Genomic DNA, 26,534 nt, shown 5'->3' with positions numbered 1-26,534 from the left:
TACCTTCAATGGCACTAACCATCTATAAAGAAAAAATTATATGTGGAGTTGTTGGAATTTGTTGTGCCTGGCGCGCCCCCTGGTGGCTGGCTGCAGAATTTTTTTTTAATTTGTGTTGTGATATCCAACACAGACACACAGTTAACAGATAAATTGTATGCATTCTGCTTGATTTTAAGGTTTCATTGTCATTTCTGCTTTAATGTTACTGGGACACTGGGGAAGCATTTCTTAATATAACAGGATTTTATGCACACCCCTCCTTTTCTGCTCACTGAGGGACCAGCGCGCCTGATGGTGCCGCCTGCGGGAGCTGCTGTCAGGCCTATCCTGACACAGTTCTCCCAGACAGGGCTGACCTGGAACTGCTGCGTGCGGACAGAAGAAACTGTCAAATTCTCATCCCTCATCCCTGGTTTTTGTTGACTCCTGGATTCAGCCTATAGGGCCATTGTGTGAAAGCCACTCATGAACAGCAGTACAAAGAATAATGGCAAATTATTCCAAAATATTGAAAATATGACAAGTAATTCAACATAATCTGACCTGACTATGCACAATTGAAATATATGTTTGAGTTAATATTGCAGTAATAAATGTGTGATGAGAGATGTAAACAAAAACATAAACATGTTAAAATATTTAAATAACACACTTTTTCTTCCCACCTGTGCCTCCAGACTCCAGAACCACATCCTCCTCCACTGTGGACGACTAATTCCAATAAGCCTCCATAATGCCATGAACGGGGAGAGAGGGGGAGAGGAGAGTCTGAGCTTAATGACCTTGCAAGCCGATTACAGGCCAGCCCCGTTTCACAAAGAGCACTACGAGGCCTCACTCAGCCTGTAAACCAGCCACGGCCACAAAGACAAGAGGGGTGAAGAATCAGGATGTGGTGCTAAAACTGTGGAGCCTCTACTCCACTGAAAAAGTGCTGAACAGAATGACTGCAGAAGGAGAGTTGATCTGCCACTAGAGGGCAGTGCAAGGCAGGAATTACACAACTGGACCAGCTGGGGAAAAAAAGTGTACTACTGGATACTGGATGAAAAGCACACCTGCAAGACTGTTTGTGAAGAGGTGACGTAGTTTTTGTGCAGCTGCTCATGCTTTAATCTGTGCTACAAAACCTGAGCATTTCATACAGAACACTATGTTTATAAGACTTTATATTCAACACTACACAGCCATGCATTAGTAGATACATCACTTTATTAAGTGGTCAGAAAAAAGATATTGACTGGATTTTATCTTTTATTTCTATTTGGATTGGCATTCATACAACACTGCTGTAAAAACAGTCACCATTCTCATAAACTCATTGAAGTCCACCTCTCCGTCTGCATTGTTATCCAGCTTGAAAAAGATTTTATTCACCTTTTCTGGTTTCGAACTTTCCTACAGAGACAGAAAAAAGAGAACTGGTTGTAGAGCGCGTCTTCATAAACCTGTTTGGTCCTGTGATTATTGTTTCCTGTTGTCACGCTGACAGCTGGCAGACAGTCACCTATTCATTGGAAGCCATGAAGCTGCTTGGATCGCTTCAACCTTCTGATCTGGCAGTGCTTTCCTTTTAGCGGTGTACACTTATGGTCACCTGCCAATTCAGCCCTGCTTGTACCTCAACGCCTGCAAGACTGTTTGTGAAGAGGAGACGTAGTTTTTGTGTATCTGCTGCTGTTGCATCAGACACAAAGCCACCGCTCTGACCGCTCGCTCATGAGCTGCATCTGCTCAGCAAGCTAGCCACAAGTAACTACTTTAACTGCTTCATTACTTTTATGTTTTCATAATGTAATTATCAGCTTTGACTTTCAATATTACAGTTTTTTCTGAATGCTTAAACACTAACAATGATTCTTACAGCACAATTTCTAAAACTATTACAGTTTTTCTTAATTGTTTACACACATTTTCTGGAACCATGCCTCATATTCTCAGAACTCTACACACAAATCCAAAATAACACACACAATGGGTAAAACGCCTCAATTCTCCTGCAAAATGAAACATTACATTCTAAAAAAATCGCCTAGCATGGCGAATCCAGCCATGAAAAGCATCAGCTGCCATATCTCCACATGCATCCTCCATAGCTTGGAGAAGAGGTATGCACATTTGTGGATTACGGTCATACACTTTCCATCTCCAGGCAGAAAAAAAATCCTCAATAGGCTTGAGGAATGGAGAATATGGAGGCAGATACACAACTAAAAAGTGTGCGTGGGCAGTGAACCAGTTACGAACCAGAGCAGCCCTGTGGAAACTTACGTTGTTCCAAATGACAACGTACCTGAGCTGCTCTGGGCCATCTACCTGATCTGGTGGAATGAGTGTGTTGTGTAGGGTGTCCAGGAATGTGATCAGATGGGCGGTGTTGTAGGGGCCAAGGGTAGCTACTGTACTACTGTACTCATTGAGTACTGTATTGATATGCAGTACTGCCATTTTCTAGTGAGAGTACATATACCAATCCATTGCTCCAAAACAGAAGAGCTCATCTGTTGCCCTTTTATGCTAAAGCTCTGATTGCTGATTGTAAAACTGTGTGATGGGTGTTTGCCCTTGTGATGAGTCAGTGTGCATATTTGAATGGCAGTGTGTTCCTTGTGAAACAAGATATGTTCTGCATGAGAAGCAGAGACTTGTGTGTACTGTTTTGAAAAAATGTGTGTTTTAGAACTGCAATTTGAGTGTAAAGCAGGAACTGTGCTCGTAGTTTAGCAGAATTGGTTCAGGGGGTTGGTAAATGAGTTACATGTTGTGGTCATTGTGTCTCAAGTACCAGAATTTGTGTGTAAACAATTGAGAAAAACTGTAATTAACTATCCCAGCTATGATAAATCCATGACCTGACCTGAAGACAGGAAGAACCATGGAGCTGGATGAAGAGGCAGCATGATGCCCCAGTTGACTCTGCGATGCCTTAGGTGATCAATGGTGTATCTCTAAAGACCATCTGGAGCAAGCGGTCAGAGCGGTGGCTTTGTGTCTGATGTGCAACAGCAGCAGCCACACAAAAAAACAAGTCCCTTTTTGGAGCGTTAAAAAGTCACGTCAAGGCTCTTGAAACTTGTCACTGTGTTGATATTGAGTCTGTCTATTGAGTTTTTTAATGCATATCAGTACAGATGCCTTATTTATTTCCCCACAACATCAAATGGCTGAAAATATAAACAAAAGCATTTTAATTTAGGATGCTAAAGACCCACACCAGCTTAACTGAACAAAGGAAAACAATCGTCTTACATATTCATGCTTCCATTAGAGGATGAGGGGAATGCTGCTCTATATCATCTCACCTTTGTAAAGAAATACATTTATATGCAACCTAGTTGGAATAAAATAAATAAACTCAAGTATAAGCAGCATTTTGAAAACAAAGGATCAGATAACATAACACAACCTACTCGTGTGGCAGCATGTGGAGAGCACACAGCCTCTTCACACTTACTTCCTGGTCTCCTCCTCGCCTGAGATTCTTTAACAGTTTTTGCTGCCATTTACTATGAAGAACCCTGGAAAAGTAATAAAACTAGCCATAAGATTTTTAAATCTGTGCTACAAAAAAGTGATTTTACATTCAACACTACACAGCCATGCATTGGTAGATACATCACTTTATTAAGTGGTTAAAAAAACATTACATTCTGAATTTTGATGTTTTATTTCTTGGTGCCGATGGAACCCACACCCGGAGACGGTCGTTCTCTGCTCAAATCGTAGAGAAATGGATGGCACAGGCCAGACAACCCACCAGCGTCATAAACTCATTGAAGTCCACCTCGGAGTCACCGTCCAGATCCAGTTTTTTCATGAGCTTGTCCACCTCACCTGGGTTCTTTGCTTCCTATAGAGACAGAAGAAAGTGCACATAATAAGTTTGAGTTCATGATGAGTTGAGACTTGATAAGGTTTTCTCAGAATTCATTAATACATGAAAAAGTCTTAGTGTCCAAAAATCAAATGCTATGAAAATATGTATGGTGTGGAAGATAAAGTTAAAAATGGAATGTGTAATATAAGCACAGTGTCAGTACCTGCAGCAGCAGCTCCTTCTCCAACAGAGTCTTGACTTCTCTTTTGGTCAGCGTGTCCTTCTTTCCTTCTTTGCCTGCGTAGTCATCAAAAGTCTGCAACAGGATGGCTATGGCATTCTCAAGCTGCGACATGGTTGCTGCTTTTGTTGAAAGTTGCTGCGACAAAGAAGAAAATGAACCAGCACGAGGTTGATGTGTTGGGTGGAGTGGATGAGGAAAGAGCTCTTTTTATACCTTGTGAACGACGGCTTCAGGACCAATGATGGGACAGACTCGGGTATTGTGGGTGTTGGTTTCTGATGTGTCTACACGCCCTCTCTGCTGCAACACAGAGTGTACACATTAAGTAAAAAGCTATATGCAGCTTAAGTTGTCATGTTATTGAGGTTAAGAGGAGGCCTTTCTTTTATCAGACCACAGAGGCAGCTGGTGTGGTGATTTGTGAACTTTGAGATGAGGAATGACTTTTTGTAGGGGGAGACACACAAACACATAAAAGTCACAGTGGTGTACTGTGGTCACTGTGTGTCTTTGCTTCTACACAGAGGTGGACATGAACCACAGGAGGAAAAGTCTGAAATGTCTCCGAGGGGTGGATTGATATCATGCTTGATATAGCCAGATTCGCGGTTTTCACACTCAGAAAAAAGGATATATCCAGATACTGCCCGAATCTAGCTGGATTGATTTTCCCAGTGTGAATGGGGTCTGAGAGCATGAGACAGAGGCTTACATGTTTCTGTTCTCCTCTGTATCAGGGTTCCTGTGAACAGCTGCTGTTTCAATCACCTTGTGTTTGTAGAATCACACATTCTACAACCTGTTGGGACACATCAAACCGGCAGTAGAGTCTTCATAAACCTGTTTGGTCACATCAATCAAGTCAAGTCAATTTTAATCAAAGTACTTCACAGAACCTTTCAACAGAAAGACACTTTGAGCAGGACCCGGCTCATAAGGAGAACCTTCCTGCTGATAGTCGGCCGGGTAAAAGAGGAGAAGAAGAGGTAGACAGAGAGGATGAAGGAGAGAGAGAGAAAGTCCATTTAGACACAATGATGTATAACTGAGGACCCTCACAGAGTCTGAGATCAGCTGATTGCATCAAATCTAAAGCAGTGTACAAGACTCTGCAAGCAGAACAAAGTGTGTTTCTGAGTGTGAGAAAGCAAGCATTCTGTTCCCTCATCATTTGTTATTATAATTTTCTGTTATTAGTCTTCCTCCTTCTGTGATCCTTCGTTCCTCCCTCTTGTCCTCAGTGTTGCTGTGCACCCTATTCTGAGCACTTATTTCTTTGTCCTCCCTTCCTCCTCAGGTTTGGTTTGTGTTTTTGATCTTTATTTCCCTAGTTTTTGGTACTTTGATTTTGCATTTTGACATGGCACTGTTTTCAGTAGCCCTCCTTATGTTCTCCTGTGTTTTGTAGTTTAGCTTTGAATAAAGCTCCTTTTTTGTTGCACATTGTTTTTGTCTGTGCCTGGGTCCTGTTAAAACCTACACCTCACATAACACTGTCATATGCTCGCTGGTTAACACATTAGCATGCAGGTTGGCAGGACTGGCATACATATACATTAAATATTGTTTCTTCCCCATGAGTAAAGCAGTGTCTCTGTGTAGACGTTCACACTATTTATTAGTTGTGTTTGTGTAGGCCATAAAGAAGGGTAAGCAGGCCTGGAAGTAAATGTCAAACATGTATTCACTCTTTGTCTCAGTGATATTTGCAGAATCAATGTTGTTTTCTTTGTTAACAGCATATATTTACACCACCATGTTGGCACTGATCAGTTACCGTGGTCGTGGTGATGTGGTTAGCTCTGTTTGCCTCACAGCCTGCGTGGGTTTTCTTCGGGTGCTCCACCTTCCTTCTACATTCCAAAGACCTGCATGCTAGGTTAAGTGAGGACTCTGGCTGTTGGTGTGGGTGTGGCCGGCTGTTTGTTTGACTGGCAACCAGTCAGTGGTGCACCCCCGCCTCTCACGAAAAAAAAAAAAAAATCAAAAAACTTTCCACAACTGGTTCATTCAGTACCCCTGCTTGTTTCACCACCCAGGGTTCCATTCCTCCCTCATCATTGACGCACCAGGTTCTTCAGGGAAATCAATACTGAGTCCATTAGGTGTACACTGAGCATAACAGTTGTTTTCTGCCTCACTTGGATCTCAACTGGGTGTGTGAGCGGTTCAGTTCAGTCCCACGTCATCCACACTGTTGCCTTGAATCACAGGTTGCAGATCTACTCCTTTAAAGATTTCCTCTCTTATTCGCCTTATTTACATTGACAGAGCCTTAATGTCTCCCAAGGCCAGTGTGAGTCCAGCTGTGTTTTCCTCCAGGTTTACTCTTCACTTGTGTGCTCGATCTGTCAGTGGAGGCTGACAGATGGAGTCTTCCTGCTAGCTTTATCATATCCATAAATTCCCATGGGATGTATCGTCTCCTGACTCCTTCATCACAACAGGGGACTGGCCCTCATCTTCTTCTTTCTGTGTTCAGGCTGCTTGTGTGTGGCTTCTTAGCTGCATGGGGCTGTCTGTGTCTGTCCACCCACGAGCCTGTGGCTTCACCCCTGTAGCTCCTCCTACTTTATCTACTGACTCTCCTCGGGCTGGACCTAACATTACATAAGAAACGATCACGTGCTGGTGGCAGCATTCTTCTAGTACTTACATCCATCACTGATCTCCTTCCAGTAGCAACCATCTCCTTTCTCACTGTCTCACCATCTCACTAAGCTCCACAGTGGTTCTGCTTTCACCACTCTGGAATCTGCTCACATGTGAGCAGAGCCGTCGCAACACGGTAGGCAAACCAGGCAATTGCCTAGGGCATGAGAGGGGCCCTAGGCAAGAGTCTATGACACAGCTGAGCCTCATCTTACTCCACCACTGTTTGTCTTTTTTCACATTGTATCACAAAACACTTTTAGAGACGCAGCGCCACACGTCACTACAGCCTCCTTCATACTGCAGCCTGAATGTTCACTGTGAGTCGCTCTGCGTACAAACGTCTGCTAAATGAGTTACAAACGTCAATATAATGACGTGATATGTAGCGGGTGCTATTTGCCTCAGGTCGGGAAAAAGGGGAGGGTAAGTCGACCCGCATATATAGGGCTCCTTGTACGGGGGAACAAAGGTGTTGGGGTTTGGTTCCGCCCGGTGGAGTAAGGCAGGTGCACACCTTGCTCCACACTGGCGTGCAGGGAGGCCATACAGATATGCGGGTTGGCTGTAGCCTACCTTTTTGTTTTAAAGTATTTGACGGGTGGTTGATTGACTTTGTTTTATACATTACAGATGGATGTTCAGGCAAAGAAGTAGACGGTATTCACAAGTAGTTTGGTCACGCAGATGCCAGGTATTTTAAGGATTATTAATTATATTGCAGGTATTTTAAGCATGATTTAATAAAGTGTAAAGAGGTTTTAAAAGAAAGTATTTGTTTTGTTGCAGAGCGTCGGGTTGATGGGCATCGCTGCTCTTGCCATAGCATGCAAATTGTCGGTTTCTTTTCTTTGTCTAGTCCGCCCGGCAAGTGAGCCGGTGTGTGGCACAAAAGAACTGGGAGGTGCCTTTGGGGCGGACTAGTTTTTCTTTCTTTCTTTTTTTTTTTATTAATTTGTTTATTGTTATTTCGTTTTTTGTTTTCCCCTTAATCCGTACCTACCCTACTTCCATACGACCTGCCAGGCGTGTGCAGTGAAACACGGTTGCAGTGTCTAAATACTCACGTGTGCAGTGAAACACAATTGCAGTAGTGATGTGTTGCTCGTGAACGATTCGTTCGATATGAACGAATCTTTTATATGAATCGGGGTAACGAGTCCCCTCAGTTAGTGATTCGTTCTTTCGCTACATGGCAGGCAGCCGCATAAAGCTCAGTTGGCAGGACAGGAAACAGATATGATTCGTTCCTGAGTCGCGGTAGCCCCCGGATCTTCGTTCTGTTGTCACGTGACGGCCAAGCCACTCAGGCTGTGTGCCAATTGGCCAGCAGCAAATGATCAGCAAAGGAACTTGCGACTCGTTCACAGATCGTTCATACGAATCGTTCATACGAATCGTTCCGGATTGCTCATTTGTCACGCGAGAGCTGAAGCTCAGCTGCGGGGCTGTGGACTCAGAAACAAACAAGGAAATGAATGTCTGATATCTGACGCTCCTCAATTTGTCACGTGACACCAGGCAAACGCTATGTATTCATGAAATTATAATTAATGGTCTTTGCTTGTTGTTGATGTGTAGTGTTATTGTGTATATAATGTAAAGTGTGTTTGTAAATAAATGCTTTCTAAAATGACATCATGTTTTGTGTTATAATCTGCCATTAAATAATAAATATAATAGTACATTATCCAGTCATGAAATCATATGTAACCAAGGCTGCTCAGGCTGCACGGATCAGAGCTGTAGATTCGTTCTCCTCCTCGTTCTCGCTCATCGTTCATTTGTCACGTGATAGGCTGCTCAGGCTGCACGGATCAGAGCTGTAGATTTGTTCTCCTCCTCGTTCTCGTTCATCGTTCATTTGTCACGTGACAAGCTCCACAGGCTGCACAGATTCGTTCTCGTTCACAGCTCATGTGTGTGTGAAGCAGTACACTCTCGTTCATTTGTCACGTGACAGCTACCTAGTCACTGTGGCACTGTTGAACAACACTGGCAGGGAGGATGCAGGACAGAAGTCACTGTACCGTGGTGTGTATTTGCCCTCTTATGTTTTCACATGCTTTGAATTGCTTGTGGTAGTTATACTTATTATACTTTGTCCCATATCAATGCGCGGCACTATACTACAGAGGGACACGGCGCCACCGGCTGTAAAAATGAACGAAATGAACGAAATGACTCACAATAAGATTCGTTCACGTGAGGGTTCGAGAGTAACTGATTTGAGTCAGTAAGAAGAGTCGAACCTCCCAACACTAAATTGCAGTGCCTTACTCACGTGTGTGGTGGAATCACAGTTGCAGTGTTCATAAAGTGTGGGGTGGACTTTTCTTTCATTCCGGGCGGCCGTTCTTTGGAAGTGGGGTAGTGGAGGTGGGCAAATTTATGTTGTTTGATTGCATTAATAAATTGATTTGATTAGACCCACCTTCTCATCATTTCTTCAGCTGGTCTCATAGCCACATAACATTTGGCGTTGTTGGCAGGATCAGCTTGATAGTGGTGGTACATTTTGGGGGAACAGATTTTTTTTTTGTGCGTTTGTGTGAAAGGCAAGAGCAGCGGTGGGCCAGGAGTAAGCGTCTGGGAGAGTCCCGAAGCTAGCGGCCTTTTCCCAAGTCGGCTGGATGATGGAGGAAACCTCTAGGGAAAGAATGGAGCAGCGCATGCAAGAACTAGAGCAGCAGCTGCAGAGACTTCAGGCGGCAGCATCTCCAGCTGGAACCTCCCACAGTGTCATGGACAATGCAGATTCGACTGAGACTCCTGCGAGGACTGAAGGGGGGAAGCAGGTGATCTATATCCAACAGAGTGAAAAAGTGCCAAAGTTCTCAGGTAACTTGGATCGAGCAGACTCTCCTACATTGGAGGAATGGATTGAACTGATCGAAGGCTATATACAAGTGAAATCCACTGAAAAAGAAAAAGTTGATTGCGTGTATAACCATCTAGAAGGGGCAGCACGTATTGAAGTTAAATATCTGCCAAAACAAGAAAGAGACACTGTAAATGGGATATTTAAAATTTTGAGGGAAGTATATGGATGTTCACATTCGGTTATTTCCCTTCAACGTAGGTTTTTTAATCGTAAACAACGGGAAGGAGAATCTTTGCTAGACTATTCTCATGCCCTAATGTCCTTAATGGATCAGATTGTAGAGGCAGACGAACAAGTTAAGCTAGGTTCTGAAAGGAATCTGCGGGATCAGTTTTGTGAGGGTGTTCGAGATCAGAGTCTGAGCTCAAGACTTAGGGATAAAGTACGTTTAAACCCCCAGTGGACTATCCGTGATGCCCGTAGGGAAGCTGTTCAGTGGACATCACAATGTGTTGGGCAGACCTTTAGACAAAAGGAGAGTGTCCCACCGTTTTCCTCCAATGAAGTTTTGGCAAAAGTACCTAATGAACTGGTAGATCATAGTTCTTACTCTGAACTGAAAGCTCTCATTGAAGCTCAGCAGAGACAGTTAGATTTACTGATGAAAGCCCTGCAACCTCAGAGCCGGGAGTCTGGGGCTCAGCCTCCAGTTAAAGTCAAGAAAAACTTTGATGGTAACCTAGATGTTTCCGCTGTGATCAGAGGGGCCACATAGCCCGCTACTGTACAGCCCCTTTACCTAAATCTACTGCACCTGAGCAGGCAGCAGTATGTCTGGAAAAAAAGGAGTCTGCAAGTGAAGAGAGCCACACACATCTAAGGGAAGAGCTCGATCTAGAGCCTGACCCAGTGGTTACAGCTGCTCTTATGGGCAGGTGTCCCGTTGTAGAAGTAGGGATGGGAGGGGTAGTGGTTCCATCATTATTGGATACAGGCTCTATGGTGACAACAATCACTGAGAGTTTTTTTAAGGAACATTTTGGCCATCTCACAGACTCCCAGCTGCGTGAGTGTGCATGGCTAGATCTGAGAGCGGGCAATGGTCTTAAATTGCCATATTTGGGTTATCTGGAGCTGGCTATCACTATTTTAGGTAAATGTGTTCCACGCAAAGGAGTTCTGGTTGTGAAGGATCCAGAAGACCCACATATGTTGCAGAGAAAGATGCAAACTCCTGGTGTATTGGGAATGAATGTGATAAAGGGGTTTTATTATGAGCTGTTTGTGCAGTATGGACCAGGCCTCTTTGATGATCCTAGCATAACAGAAGCCCCTGAATGGAGACGAGCACTCAGACATTGCCATGCAGAGGAGCTCTTAATCAACTCCCCAGAGCCGTTCAAAGTAAGGGTTAAAGGTAAGAGCTCAATTTGTGTAGTCGCAGGTACATTAACTATGGTCCCTGTAACATGTCCTAAGGTTCCCTCTATGCAGCATATGGAGGTGTTAATTGAACCATTAGGCCCTGAAGAAGGGGAGCTTCCAGAGGGGTTATTGATATCACCTGCTGTAGTAGTGTCTGAGGCAGGAGAGGCATATGTACCTGTCACCAATGTCGGTTACTCTGATGTAAATTTGACTCCACGTAGAGTGATAGCTGCAGTTACTGTGGCTCCGGTGGTGTTAGATCAGCCATCTCATGCGAAAGTTTGTAGGGATGCTAGCAGTAATGAATTTACAGCTGTTGTGTCCCCTTCAGGGGTTGAGGCGACCAGTGTGGGGGGATGGGATCTACCTTTTTTTGAGGGATTGGATGAGTTGGAGCAAGAACAAGCAGCTGCATTGCTTAGGAAATATCAGTCATTATTTGCAAGGGATGAAACTGATTTGGGCTGCACTGATTTACTCCAGCATGAGATTCCCCTGCTTGATGACATCCCAATTCGTCAGCCGTATCGTCGCATTCACCCATCTCAGTATGATCTGGTGAGAGCCCATATTAAGCAGCTGTTGGACAGTCACGTCATTAGAGAGAGTAGTAGCCCATATGCCTCTCCCATTGTAATTGTTCAAAAGAAAGATGGTGGGATCAGATTGTGTGTAGACTGTTGCCGTTTAAATGCCAAAACCCGGAAGGATGCTTTTCCTCTACCCAGGATGGAAGAATCATTGGATGGGCTCGTAGGAGCTAAGTGGTTTTCCACTCTAGATTTAGCAAGTGGCTATAATCAAGTGAAGGTGGCAGAGAAAGACAGGGCCAAGACAGCATTTTGCACTCCATTTGGGCTCTTTGAGTTTAATAGAATGCCATTTGGACTGTGTAATGCACCCAGCACGTTTCAGCGCCTCATGGAGCGTATGTTTGGGGATTATCGATATCAGTCTGTGTTACTTTACCTTGATGATGTGATTGTGTTCTCCTCCTCTATTCAGCAGCACTTGGAAAGGCTAGAGGAAGTCTTTTCTCGGCTGCAAAAGCAGGGGTTAAAAGCTAAGTTTTCAAAGTGTAGTTTTTTTCAAAAACAGGTGAAGTATTTGGGCCATGTTGTGTCTGCTGCTGGCATCGCAACCGATCCAGACAAGGTGTCGGTGGTAAGAGAGTGGCGAACACCCACAAACCTGGCTGAGCTTAGAGCCTTTTTGGGATTTGCAAGTTACTACAGACGCTTCATAGCAGGGGTTTGCAAAAATCTTTGATCTCGGCACCAGTGCTGGCTTACGCAGATTTTCAGAGACCATTTGTGCTTGAGATTGATGCGAGCCATGCTGGCTTAGGGGCAGTGCTTTCGCAGGAACATGGAGGGAAACTTAGACCAGTCGCATATGCTAGCAGGGCACTCAAACCTACGGAAAAGAACATGCACAATTATAGCTCCATGAAATTGGAGTTTCTGGGGCTTAAATGGGCAGTGTCAGAAAAGTTTAGGGAGTACTTGCTAGGTAGCTCATGTACTGTGTATACTGATAATAATCCCCTGCGGCACCTGGACACAGCAAAACTGGGTGCAGTAGAGCAACGGTGGGCAGCTCAATTAGCTCCATTCAATCTGACTTTAAAATACCGTCCAGGGAATCGGAATAGAAATGCAGATGCTCTCTCTCGTCAGTATAAAGAAGTTAGTACAGTTGGGGAGGCTGAACAGGACATGATAAAAATGCAGGAAAATTTGTGTGTACAGTCTGACATCTCTGTTCTTCCAGGCTGTTCAAAAGAGAATCTAGTCATTCTGCAGGAACAGGATCCAGTAATTGGCCCTCTTCTGACCTGTTGGAGGAAAGGACAATCTCCTGACCTGAGGCAGAGGGAGAGATTTGGTCCAGAGACCAAGGAGCTTTCTCGTCAGTGGGGGCGCCTTTCAGAGGAGAATGGGGTACTGTACCGTAGGATTAATCCTCCTGATGGGGGTGGACAGGTTTATCAACTTGTGCTACCGCAGTGCTTACAGAAGGATGTTTTAACCCAGCTTCATGACAATCATGGGCATCAGGGGGTGGAGCGCACATTGCAGCTAGTGCGCTCTGTCGGGGTGAAAATCCCCCTTGTTTCCTTCTCCTTCACCCCCTGAATTAGTTTGTAAGGAAGGAGTGGATAAAATTCTGGTCTCAAAATTATAATTTATAAACAATGAGGCAAATCTGAGTCGCAGAGCTCTGGGTTGTTGCACACACAGAACCAAACAAGAACAAACAAGAACAGGACAACCAACAAGAACAAACAACCACACAGCAACAACGAACAATGCAACAACTGGACATGGAATTCACACATTGATATACCCCATGGGCGTTCCTGCCTGCCGGCCCACAGGGGCATCTACCGCCCCCCTGCAGACCCTGGTTCATACAGCAACTAGACCATTAGTGTTTACTGCCAAATAAGGTAAAACTTCAATTCCTCAAATCTCATAGGTTGTGAGTCCAATCTGGGGGTGACCATAAAACTGGGTACTCAGGAGAAAAACACATTCCTTTAGAATCTGGCTTTTATCAGGTCAAAGGTGCTGCTGTCCTGAGTCTGAATTTATGACCATCTCGTACCAACCGGAGCTCTCTCCAGAGAACAGAAAAACAACTGATCTCATCTGCCACAGCCTGAACTGCAGAAAACAACGTTATATGACATACTATGAAATTACTTATTAATACATTCAGTATCCTCAAATTACTTTGATTTTCTATAAAACTTCCTAACACATAAACACTTATGAAAATCACATTATTAAGCGATAAACACATATAAACATGAATACTTATATATCTGAACACACTGCATGTTAACACCATGCAGAATAAATTCTTTCACCCAACAATTCCCTCTTTGAGCTCTTATAAGAGCTCACAACAAATCTTCCTCGTCGTCACCTGGCACGGGCACCTCTGCTGCCAGCAGAGGCATCTGATATGAAGGAGAATGAAAACCTGAATCCTGCTTTTCAATTGCTGACACAATTAACCTGTTACATAAACAGTGCACACAGGGAATATAACAACAACAACCACATGTAGTCAAATACCCAAGAATGCTGCAAAAGAAGTGATTAGTGACATACCATACTACCGCCTTCCAGGGTCCCAGCACCCTAATCAGCCAGTCGTCCAGGGGTTATCTATCCCTGAGTGCTCATGCAACGTACTGGAAAGAGTTCTCAAACCTTCTAAAGCTTTAGTGACCTTACCGTCGGAAGCAGTGTTATTGGGAATGAAAGTACAACACATTTCATCAAACATAGCACATACACCTCCTTCTCTGCCAATAACATATCCAAAAACATCCGGCCCTGTACTGAAATCAAATCCCCATGCATCGTCTGGATATAATGGGGCAGGTTCAGTGTACAGGTGGGGCCTCGCTGATGCACAGGCAACACAACCTGACATATTTGCTCCTTCACCTGTTTTACCATCCGAGCCAAATATTATCATCCTCATAACCAGTAGATAACGCTAATACATCGAACGGGGGTGAGCTTATGGACTACAATGTCGGGTTAGGAGTCCCCAACATTGGCCAGGCACTCCGGAAGATTTAACATAAGGGTTGTGGTCCAGGCCAGTAATTGATAACATAATAGGATTCTGCATGCAGCTCCAATCTCTTGTATATGGAAATACCCACTGAACAAGATCCGCCCGCCTGAGGTGGTTTTAGCTTTTTTAGGTGCCCAATTTGTGTGCTGCCACCCCAATCCACAAACTTCTCCATACTGTCTCCACGACACATTATATCCCCCGCAGTTGATTACTGCGCACAAATCAAAGATAAAGAGAACTTCTGAACCCTTATAGTAGTCTAACTCTATACCTCCCCGTTTCTCACACATGCATCTCCTCCTGTCCCTGGCGCTCTCCTCACCCTGCGTGTGCTGGGCCCTGGATTTGACTTACCATTGGATCCTGGAAAACTGACAAAATAATTATGTACACACAAAATAAAGTCAAAGATACACTAACTACAGACATGAAAACACAAGCTCCCAACACCCTCCAGTTACCCCACAGTCCATCTTGTCAGCTGGAGTCTTCTTGGTAACAGGACCTCAAACCTCTGCTCCTGAAACTTTAGACCTTCCTTTCGACAGCTGACCTACTGAGACTGTGGTTCGTCTCCTGGTGGGGTGATGCGCTTAACTTCGCCTATCACCCTTAGTTGGAGTGATGCGCTTAACTTCGCCTATCACTCTTAGTCCCACGCTGATCCTGATGATTGCTCATGTATGTGTATTCACCGTCTCATCCTCTTCAACCAAGTAGGGTAGACTACCTACTGGCACACTCCTGGTTTCAGGGGATTATTCTGCCCCTTTCATTTTCTCCTCCTCCTGCTGCTGCTGGATGTCGCTCAGCGTTCTCCCTGGTTCTGTAGCTGGGGTGCACTGGCTCCAGTGATACCAGGTGTCTCCTTTCCCTTCAGCCACACAGCATGGGATGTCCTCTCTACCACCTGATATGGTCCCGTCCACCTAGGCTCCGACCACTTTTCTTTATCACCTTCAGGAGGACCCACTCAGCTGTGTGTGGCTCCTTCTGGACTCTCCATCTCTCCTCTTCTCCTGTAATACAAATACTAACACCAAGCTTTAAATTCATTATAGTATGGTTTATATTAATACCATACTGCATACTTCTTTCAGTCTCAGCCGGCCAGCTGGTCCAGGAAACTGTCGACCTGTAAGAAGCTCATAGGGTGTACATTATATGGCGTTATTAACAGAACATCAATACAATAGACAATACTTGAACCCATATAAATTTGGTCTGTGCACAGATTTTAGCCAATTTTTGTTTTAGGTTGTAGTTTCACTCCTTTCCACTTTTCCCGTAACTATGATTGATATACTGCACCATACCTATGTTTTAGGCCTAAAGTCTGCTCCACCTTTTCCAGGTCTAAACTCTTAAAATGAGATCCATTCTGGCAATCCATGCTGTGGAATTGTAATAGTTAATCAAAACAGTTTATCATCCGGTTTAAAACTCAAATACATTAATACTTGTCTCACCCTCTTTTTTCTGAAACAGAACACCATTCCAGCTCCACCTGTTTCAGAAACATCAAGATAAAAAGTAATCTAGGTGAGCCAGATCGGTATGGAAGTTGAGACAATGAAAGAGACAAGAGTACAGGAGGCACAAAACCTACATCAGTAAATGATGAAGACCAGATGTTATGTGGTAGTGTGGCTAACATCTCCTGAGCCTTATTATGCCTCTACCTGTATGAATGGCAACCTAATAAGCTTTAAAGGATGAAGAATCTAAACACCTATCCTCTGTGCCTATTTATTAGAAATAGCTTTACATTTCCTAACCATGGAGCTTAATTCTTTAATATTATGTGTGGTACAATGACTAAGCAAACAAGTGGCACACTATCATCTGCCATTTTGAGCCATTTAAAACTGTTCTGGTGTTAACTATACGTCAGCAGCTACTCCCTCCTCAGTCACAAACAATTTATCTCCTGTGATAGACCAGTATAGTCCCTCTCATTAGGAGGTAGAACCCTCTCTGATAGAAGAGATCCTCACACCTGTCATAGAAGAGAATACCTACAGGATCAGTGGACAGCCTATAGGGTCAGAAAGACATTATCCAGGGTTTCCACAGCTGGAATAGACTGAGGAGACCGCCACCCTTAAGGAGACTCAGGTAAAAACGAGTCCAGCAGATATCTTCACAAGACATCTGTATCATAGTGGTTCTCATCAGCCACTGTCCAGCTACTCCAACACTCTGGAGCATAAAAAGGTCTGTCCAGTAAGAAAAGTCACTATTAATCCATCTGGGGAGCACATAATGGAGGTTCCAGTTTTGATCAACAAGTCTCTGCCCATCAAATTCACTGGTGATGAGCTGGAGCAAATGAAACAATGTCTGTGGTGCTGCTAACACAGTTTCACAAGTTCTGTGAATGGCAAAGGTTTTCCCAAAAGAAGCCAACCGATGAAATGATGTGAGATGCCGGTGTGATCTTTGACAGCCATTTCCCTGGGGAGGATACCAGGGAGCCCCTTGTGGTCACTGACGGGGCTGCTTGTAGTGACAGTCTCTTTCCCAGTGGCAGGTTTTCCACAATAGAAGCAGTCACCTCCACTCAAACCGCTGTATCCACCCTTTCCATGCCCCCCTCCCCTACGGCCACCCTCTTTTCCCCTCCAGTTACCTCCTCTATGATATTGACCCCCACCCACCTTGATAGTGGGGGCGGGTGACCCAAGATGGGGTTAAATACATATCAAGATTTCCCACAACTGGGACTGTGGCTGAGGTGGGGGAGCAGGCTGAGGCTGAACCACCCTCTGTGATGCAGGGGTGTATTTCTTCATTTTCCCTCTGATATGCTGCTTTCTTTCTAGCTTGAGCTAACTGCAGCTTTAATAATTGTGTCTGCAGCCCTTTCATCTCCATGGTCTCTGTGTCTGTGTGTAAATTCATATGGTGTACAACATGTCTCTCCCAAGCAATAGAATCAATTCCTGGTAAATCAGGGTCATTTTTCTGGGCCTGCTGAAGCAACAGGGGAAGGCCCCCCCCTCTTTTGCCTTTCTATACCAGTGCTGCTGGGCACCAGGTTGACTAGAGTTCACTCCTGTCTGTCTGTCTGTTACTCGCCCCCTCCCATCAGGGACAGTCATGATGGGGTACATCCCAGGAAGTGGGGTCTGAGGCAAGCAGAAGCTACAGCAGAGGCTGGTGAATAGGCAGGCGGTATCTCCGCCCCCTGAGTTCCCTCGCTCTCTACTTCCTGTTTAATGTCAGTGGTACTACCAGACTTCTTACAATCATCATCTATGCAGTACAGATATGCCTGATATAGAATCTTAGTCTCTCCTCATCAGCCTGCACTGCCTCCTTCAACTCAACTGTCTCTAACACTAATAATCTAATAATCTCCTCCTTTCTCTCTCTCTCTAGTTTAACTCTATTCTCCACTGTTGCAATCACACTTTTAGTGGCTTTTTATCATCTCCTTTCACTCCCTGTCCTGTCATTGCTGTACACACCGCTGCTTCCATCTTAGCTGCAGCCTTCTGTTGTCCCTCTGGTCCTGCCTGTCCGCAGCAATGGCTCAACATCTTACTCATCTGTCATCAATTGTCTTCCACGTAGACATGATTACCACTCACCAAATCCTTCTTGCATACCTGCTGTATGTTAAATGTACCTTCTATATGTGCCTTCTCCTATCCCTCACTGTGACTCTGGCAACAGAGTCACACACCTTCACTTAAACCACACTTTCACACACACACACACACACAGACACTCATTCAACCTGCAACACACACACTTAGGCCTACACACACACACTCACTTCTCCGACGGCACGGAGTAAACACCTTTCCTCGACGGCGCAAGGTCAAAACAATTAAACACAATTTTCAATACATAAAACACAACTTAAACAATAGGCTATATATTTTCTTCTCTTTTCTCTTTTCTCTTTTCTCGTGATCCTTTTTTTTTATTTTTTAAGCTTTAGGCGGTCATCACTGTCGTTTCAGGGGTCATCAAATCCACGGGCTTTCAACCGAGCTTTATCTATATTTGCGTCCAAATATAGCGGGGGATGCCACTCCCAATGACATAACGCTCATTCACGTTATTGTATTAACCCTTTTTTTATTCTTTTTATTTTTAATTGGTTAATATCTCTCTCTCAGTGTCACTTTTCCTTTTTCTCTTTTACTTCATCTCATTTTCTCTTTTACTCATCTCATTTTCTCTTTACTTCATCTCATTTTACTTCACTTATAAGACTTACAATCTGCCTCTTACAATTTGACTCTAAACACCGTACCATCCCAGTGCTACTTAATTAGATTGTCCAATGTGCAGAATTTTGATTAAACAGGTATCTGCTTACCTTGTTATTATTGGCAGCCAGTAGTCACTCCGTCAGGCAAGATGTCATTTGACCCACACTCCTTCGTTGTCCCTGTTCGGGCGCCAAATTGTCGGGGTGAAAATCCCCCTTGTTTCCTTCTCCTTCACCCCCTGAATTAGTTTGTAAGGAAGGAGTGGATAAATTCTGGTCTCAAATTATAATTTATTAAACAATGAGGCAAATTCTGAGTCGCAGAGCTCTGGGTTGTTGCACACACAGAACCAAACAAGAACAACACAAGAACAGGACAACCAACAAGAACAAACAACCACACAGCAACAACGAACAATGCAACAACTGGACATGGAATTCACACATTGATATACCCCATGGGCGTTCCTGCCTGCCGGCCCACAGGGCATCTACCGCCCCCCTGCAGACCCCTGGTTCATACAGCAACTAGACCATTAGTGTTACTGCCAAATAAGGTAAAACTTCAATTCCTCAAATCTCAATGGTTGTGAGTCCAATCTGGGGGTGACCATAAAACTGGGTACTCAGGAGAAAAACACATTCCTTAGAATCTGGCTTTTATCAGGTCAAAGGTGCTGCTGTCCTGAGTCTGAATTTATGACCATCTCGTACCAACCGGAGCTCTCTCCAGAGAACAGAAAAACAACTGATCTCATCTGCCACAGCCTGAACTGCAGGAAAACAACGTTATATGACATACTATGAAATTACTTATTAATACATTCAGTATCCTCAAATACTTTGATTTTCTATAAAACTTCCTAAAACATAAACACTTATGAAAATCACATTATTAAGCGATAAACACATATAAACATGAAACTTATATATCTGAACACACTGCATGTTAACACCATGCAGAATAAATTCTTTCACCCAACAGCTCCCGCTGTTATTGGCCAAATATGTATAAAGATGTGGAGAAGTGGTGTCGTAGGTGTGGGAGGTGTGTGTTGGCAAAGGCAGTCCAGCCTAAAGTTAAACCTTTTATGGGGAGTCTGCAAGCATCTCGCCTCATGAGATCTTGGCAATTGACTTCACTGTTTTAGAGTCAGCTTCAGATGGGCGGGAAAATGTGCTTATTATGACAGATGTTTTTTCAAATATACCCAGGCCATCCCTACTAAAGATCAGCGGGCTAGCACTGTGGCAAATGTTTTAGTGAAGAACTGGTTTAATCTGTTTGGACCTCCTGACCGCATTCACTCAGATCAGGGAAGAAATTTTGAGAGTATCTGATGCGACAGTTATGTAAGCTCTATAAGGTGAGGAAGAGTCGCACGACCCCATATCATCCACAAGGAAATGGTCAGTGTGAGCGGTTTAATCGTACTTTACATGATTTGCTGCGCACACTGCCCCCAGATCGAAGAGGTGTTGGCCCCAGCATCTCCCTCAGGTGACCTATGCTTACAATACCACTGTGCATCAATCGACAGGTAGGACCCCCTACTTCCTGATGTTTGGTCGTGAGCCCCGGTTGCCTTTAGATTTTTTGTTGGGTGCAGGGGCGGAGGAGAGCGAAGAGTACCAGTTAGAGGATTGGGTACAAAACATCAAGAGTTATTGGAGGAGGCATATGAGCATGTAAGGCAGCGTTTAGTGGTGCAGAGACAGTGCCGAGATCAGAGGCAGGAGGGCCAGATAAGGGAGTCGCATTTGGCAGAGGGTGATCTGGTGTACGTTCGAAACCATCGGGTGAGGGGTAAGAATAAGATCCAGGATTATTGGGACTCCATCCCCTACAGGGTGGTACAGTGCCCCCCAGAGCGTGGTGTGGTGTATTCCATTGTGCCTGCAGCTCAGGAGGGCCCAGTGCAGCAAGTGCACAGGACCGAGTTGAGGGAAGTACCTGTGGATGGAGTGAGGTTGAACGCGGAGGAGGAGGTAGCGGAAGAGCAGACACAGGAAGGGAACCGTGAGGAAGATGGTAATTCCTTAGAGACTCCAGGATGGGAACTATGTGGTGGGGAGTCAGTGGTGCAATCTGATTCAGAGGCAGAGGTGTCTATGGGGGAAGAAGAGAATATGGGACAAAGATCCTCTGCAGTAGCCGAGGCTCCACGTAGGTCCACCCGAAGTAATGCTGGGAAGCACTCTAACCCTCATCATTTGCCAGTTTCTACGAGGCCTGGTGATGTATCAGTATAATTGTTTTGTCTGTTTGTAGTTTTGGGTTTTGTTTTTGTACTGGTGCATCGTCGGGGCGCCGATGCGTTTGCTGGGGGGTGATATGTAGCGGGTGCTATTTGCCTCAGGTCGGGGAAAAAGGGGAGGGTAAGTCGACCCGCATATATAGGGCTCCTTGTACGGGGAACAAAGGTGTTGGGGTTTGGTTCCGCCCGGTGGAGTAAGGCAGGTGCACACCTTGCTCCACACTGGCGTGCAGGGAGGCCATACAGGTATGCGGGTTGGCTGTAGCCTACCTTTTTGTTTTAAAGTATTTGACGGGTGGTTGATTGACTTTGTTTTATACATTACAGATGGATGTTCAGGCAAAGAAGTAGACGGTATTCACAAGTAGTTTGGTCACGCAGATGCCAGGTATTTTAAGGATTATTAATTATATTGCAGGTATTTTAAGCATGATTTAATAAAGTGTAAAGAGGTTTTAAAGAAAGTATTTGTTTTGTTGCAGAGCGTCGGGTTGATGGGCATCGCTGCTCTTGCCATAGCATGCAAATTGTCGGTTTCTTCTCTTTGTCTAGTCCGCCCGGCAAGTGAGCCGGTGTGTGGCACAAAAGAACTGGGAGGTGCCTTTGGGGCGGACTAGTTTTTCTTCTTTCTTTTTTTTTTTATTAATTTGTTTATTGTTATTTCGTTTTTTTTGTTTTCCCCTTAATCCGTACCTACCCTACTTCCATACGACCTGCCAGGCGTGTGCAGTGAAACACGGTTGCAGTGTCTAAATACTCACGTGTGCAGTGAAACACAATTGCAGTGCCTTACTCACGTGTGTGGTGGAATCACAGTTGCAGTGTTCATAAAGTGTGGGGTGGACTTTTCTTTCATTCCGGGCGGCCGTTCTTTGGAAGTGGGGTAGTGGAGGTGGGCAAATTTATGTTGTTTGATTGCATTAATAAATTGATTTGATTAGACCCACCTTCTCATCATTTCTTCAGCTGGTCTCATAGCCACATAACAGATATAAAACGTAAATGTATATAAAACGTAAATGAAGCTGTAAAGTAGCTTGTTAGCTCATGCAGCAACAGTGTGTAGCTGCTATGCTAATGCTACTTTAGCTTGTTTTGTCTCGTTCGCAGGTTCAGCATTAAGCTAAGTGCTGCTGTTACAACTTACTGTTAGAGTTAATGACCTCTAAACCACAGCAGGAAAAACTAATGTATATATTTAGTAAATTTAGTGTTATTAATGCTCAGGTGTAAATGACAAGCTAGTTAATTATTGTCATATAGTTGTGTCATTTTATAGCTTTTTTAAATTATGTTTTTCATCAGGTGCTGTGCTTAAACAGATGAAGGTCTGTGCATTATGAATAATCTGGATTATTTACAGTGTTAATTATCAGGCTGATCTTATACCACACAGGTCATGTGGAGCCCTGTGAGGAAACTCCAGAGGACGTCCCAGCAGCAGTCCAACACCTGAGAGCCTCCACTCCTTCCTCTGCTCCTCCAGCACCTGACTTGGTAACAAAGGAAGGTTCCAAGGTGTCCAGTTCTCACTGATGATCCTGCACTGTGGACAAACTTAATAATAACAATACTAGTCATCATATCTTGTGTTGTCAGTGGTGGTGGAAGTACTGATGTTTAGTACTTAAGTGAAAGTACAATTATCAAGTAAAAGTAGATGTGCTACATCAATGATCCTACTTAACCAAAGTCTTAAGTACTTACTTTTAATTTCCAAGAGTTTAAATTGAGGCAACTGAACTCAAGGATTGTTTTTTTAACTTGGGGGATACATAAAAAATACATGAAAAATTACTTAAGTACAGTAAGAAAGTACAACTACTTAGTTACTTTCCACCACTGTGGACAGTCTTCAGAGAGTACACATTTCTATGATATATTTTGATTGTGTTGTACAGTTTTTTTATGTTTCCTTAAGATAATATTTTCATGTGTGTTCACACATTATTTAAATAAAAAGGTTTCTTATATAATCATCACTGTAAATGTCTTTGTGTTTGGGGCGGCATTTCTATAGAATCTTGTAGCCTGTAGGCCCCCTATAGTGTCAAGCAACGGCTCTGCATGTGAGGTCAGATAAAAGGAGTTTTAGGTGCAGTGATCAAAGACAGCACATCTCTCTATTTAGTTTCAGTGATTAAATCACCCTAGATGATTAATTCTTTTACATTTGAGCTTCAACCAAAGGTTGTTGGCAGTATATTGTGTGAAAGATCTTGATTCAGTGATTTATGTTTACAGTATTTACTAATAATCCATCTACCTGAGTCATGTGTAGAGTGTGTGCTGAAAGCCTCGGTCAGGTTTCTGCTTCAGATGAGGTTTTATTGGCTCTAACTAATTGACTACCACCTTCTGAGGTTCTTTAACTGTGAGGAGGTAATCGGCATTAAACATGATAACATGTCAAAATGCTTTTTTATCCTCCTCTGTCCTACTGAGAAAGATTGATGGAAGGGCTTCACCTGAACATCACTTACAGCAGTCCTGCAGTTATCAGTCCCAGCCAATCACTGGTCTCCCAGTTAGGGTTAGGGTAATGACCTTCCTTGTGTCAGCATAGTTAAGCTCTTTCTTGCAGGAGTGGGAGACCTAGTAAGCTTGTGTTGTTAAGGGATAAATCACTACAGCCTTTTTTTTCTGTTGGTCTAACCAGAGGTCATCTCATACAGTAAAAAGGATGTTATTTACTGTCACTTAAGTTCTGATGTCATCAGTATGTGCAGGATCTGGATCATAGTTGTCAGGAAAACAACAGTGCACGTTAATAACTACCTTCAATGGCACTAACCATCTATAAAGAAAAAATTATATGTGGAGTTGTTGGAATTTGTTGTGCCTGGCGCGCCCCCTGGTGGCTGGCTGCAGAATTTTTTTTAATTTGTGTTGTGATATCCAACACAGACACACAGTTAACAGATAAATTGTATGCATTCTTCTTCTTGATTTTAAGGTTTCATTGTCATTTCTGCTTTAATGTTACTGGGACACTGGGGATGCATTTCTTAATATAACAGGATTTTATGCACACCCCTCCTTTTCTGCTCACTGAGGGACCAGCGCGCCTGATGGTGCCGCCTGCGGGAGCTGCTGTCAGGCCTATCCTGACACAGTTCTCCCAGACAGGGCTGACCTGGAACTGCTGCGTGCGGGACAGAAGAAACTGTCAAATTCTCATCCCTCATCCCTGGTTTTTGTTGACTCCTGGATTCAGCCTATAGGGCCATTGTGTGAAAGCCACTCATGAACAGCAGTACAAAGAATAATGGCAAATTATTCCAAAATATTGAAAATATGACAAGTAATTCAACATAATCTGACCTGACTATGCACAATTGAAATATATGTTTGAGTTAATATTGCAGTAATAAATGTGTGATGAGAGATGTAAACAAAAACATAAACATGTTAAAATATTTAAATAACACACTTTTTCTTCCCACCTGTGCCTCCAGACTCCAGAACCACATCCTCCTCCACTGTGGACGACTAATTCCAATAAGCCTCCATAATGCCATGAACGGGGAGAGAGGGGGAGAGGAGAGTCTGAGCTTAATGACCTTGCCGATTACAGGCCAGCCCCGTTTCACAAAGAGCACTACGAGGCCTCACTCTCAACCTGTAAACCAGCCACGGCCACAAAGACAAGAGGGGTGAAGAATCAGGATGTGGCGCTAAAACTGAGGAGCCTCTACTCCACTGAACAAGTGATGAACAGAATGACTGCAGAAGGAGAGTTGATCTGCCACTAGAGGGCAGTGCAAGGCAGGAATTACACAACTGGACCAGATGGGGAAAAAAAGTGTACTACTGGATACTGGATGAAAAGCACACCTGCAAGACTGTTGTGAAGAGGTGACGTAGTTTTTGTGCAGCTGCTCATGCTTCAATCTGTGCTACAAAGCCTGAGCATTCTTACAGAACACTATGTTTATAAGAATTTATATTCAACACTACACAGTGCGCTTTCCTTTTAGCGGTGTACGCTTATGTCACCTACCAATTCAGCCCTGCTTGTACTTCAACACCTGCAAGACTGTTTGTGAAGAGGAGACGTTTTTGTGTATCTGCTGCTGTTACATCAGACACAAAGCCACCGCTCTGACCGCTCGCTCATGAGCTGCATCTGCTCAGCAAGCTAGCCACAAGTAACTACTTTAACTGCTTCATTACTTTTATGTTTTCATAATCTAATTATCAGCTTTGACTTTCAATATTACAGTTTTTTTTCTGATTGCTTAAACACTAACAATGATTCTTATAGCACAATTTCTAAAACTATTAATAGTAATAGCAATCACTCACTGAGTTTGCAAAACTAAAAGAAAAAAAACTGCTTTACACTCAATTTGCACTTTTGTAATTTTAATTGGCAATTGTATAAATATAATCCACTTCACAGCACTCTTTTTGCTGAACTGTAAACACAACTCACTGCTTTACACACAATTTCCAAATGATCAACACACTCCTAGTAAAACTATACACATTATGGCTGGTATTTACACTATTTTGCCAACTGTCTGGCTACACTGTCACATGTGAGAACTGTTTTACATCATTAGTTCACTTTGCAATCAGCATGAGCTGTAAATAAGCCACAGGTAAGCTTCAGTGTGGAGAACATTGGAGGGAGAAGAAGACTGAGAAGAGTGAGAATTAGAGGAGGATGAGGACATGAGGAAGCAGGAGGAAGAGGAGAGGACGAGGAGGTGAAGAGGAAGGAGGAAGGGTAGAAGAAATAGAATTACTGATGTCATCGGAGCTACAATAGTGGATCATGTGATCAACCATGGAATGACCCTGAGGGAAGCTGGACAACAGGTTCAGCCTGAGCCGCTACACTGTAGCAAGCATCATGAGGACATATTGATGAGAATGGGTTAGTACAGTTCCCTCACTCTAAGTTTTGTAGGTGTACCATACTCTAATGAGAAAAACAACAATACTGTACATGTAAAACTGAAAACTGTTACTCCACAGAATTACTAGACATCCAGCATCTGGAAGGAGGCATGCGAGGATATGGACCAGGCATCATGTCAGGCCTGGATACAGCACTCCAGGAGACATGTTCCCCGGTGCCTTGGACTAGAAGACATTGCATGAGACGATGAAATTCTGTGGCCGGACCCAGAGAGACAATGAGACTGATTTTCTCTCTCTTTCAGTGAAATTGTATGTTTCTAGTGTTTGTTTTGATGTGTGTGAATAAACATTCATACTTGAAATTTGAATCCCTGTGTGTTTATAGAACTATTTATGACAAAAGTTTGACCTCACATGGACAGACCTTGTGCACAGAGAAAGCAAAAGCCAGATGTGTTTCAGTTACAGTTTTTTTCTGATTGCTTAAATACTAACAATGATTCTTATAGCACAATTTCTAAAACTATTAATAGTTTTAGCAAAATCACTCACTGAGTTTGCAAAACTAAAAGAAAAAAACTGCTTTACACTCAATTTGCACTTTT

The 26,534-nt window shown here is 43.6% G+C and overlaps 2 protein-coding genes across 6 annotated transcripts; one reads left to right on the top strand and one right to left on the bottom strand.

The window, feature by feature from the left end:
* Window positions 1–3,603: 3,603 nt before the first annotated feature.
* Window positions 3,604–5,965, bottom strand: LOC114450676 (protein S100-P-like). Its single transcript, XM_028428947.1, has 3 exons — window positions 5,842–5,965; window positions 4,044–4,364; window positions 3,604–3,853 (listed from the first exon to the last, which is right to left on the bottom strand). Exons 2-3 carry the CDS (start codon window positions 4,173–4,175, stop codon window positions 3,719–3,721), a joined length of 267 nt encoding a protein of 88 aa, XP_028284748.1. The 5' UTR covers window positions 4,176–4,364; window positions 5,842–5,965; the 3' UTR covers window positions 3,604–3,718.
* A 2,893-nt stretch (window positions 5,966–8,858) lies between these two features.
* On the top strand, window positions 8,859–24,762 carry LOC114450669 (uncharacterized). Of its 5 annotated transcripts, none has more exons than XR_003672125.1 (3): window positions 8,859–9,557; window positions 21,385–21,445; window positions 24,516–24,762. XR_003672125.1 is itself a non-coding variant. In XM_028428938.1 (2 exons), the coding sequence occupies exons 1-2, from the start codon at window positions 9,350–9,352 to the stop codon at window positions 22,591–22,593; spliced, it is 348 nt and encodes a 115-aa protein (XP_028284739.1). In that variant the 5' UTR covers window positions 8,859–9,349; the 3' UTR covers window positions 22,594–22,704. The 5 variants fall into 5 exon arrangements, 2 of the variants coding, with proteins under 2 accessions (XP_028284739.1, XP_028284738.1); XR_003672124.1 differs by lacking the exon at window positions 24,516–24,762 and adding an exon at window positions 22,454–22,704; XR_003672123.1 differs by lacking the exon at window positions 24,516–24,762 and adding an exon at window positions 21,540–21,741.
* The last annotated feature ends 1,772 nt before the right edge of the window (window positions 24,763–26,534 follow it).

This window comes from Parambassis ranga, chromosome 18 (genome assembly GCF_900634625.1).
Source record: "Parambassis ranga chromosome 18, fParRan2.1, whole genome shotgun sequence".
NCBI classification, from domain to species: domain Eukaryota; kingdom Metazoa; phylum Chordata; class Actinopteri; family Ambassidae; genus Parambassis; species Parambassis ranga.
Note: the sequence above shows the minus strand (reverse complement) of the source record. Positions and strands in the feature narration are given on the sequence as shown.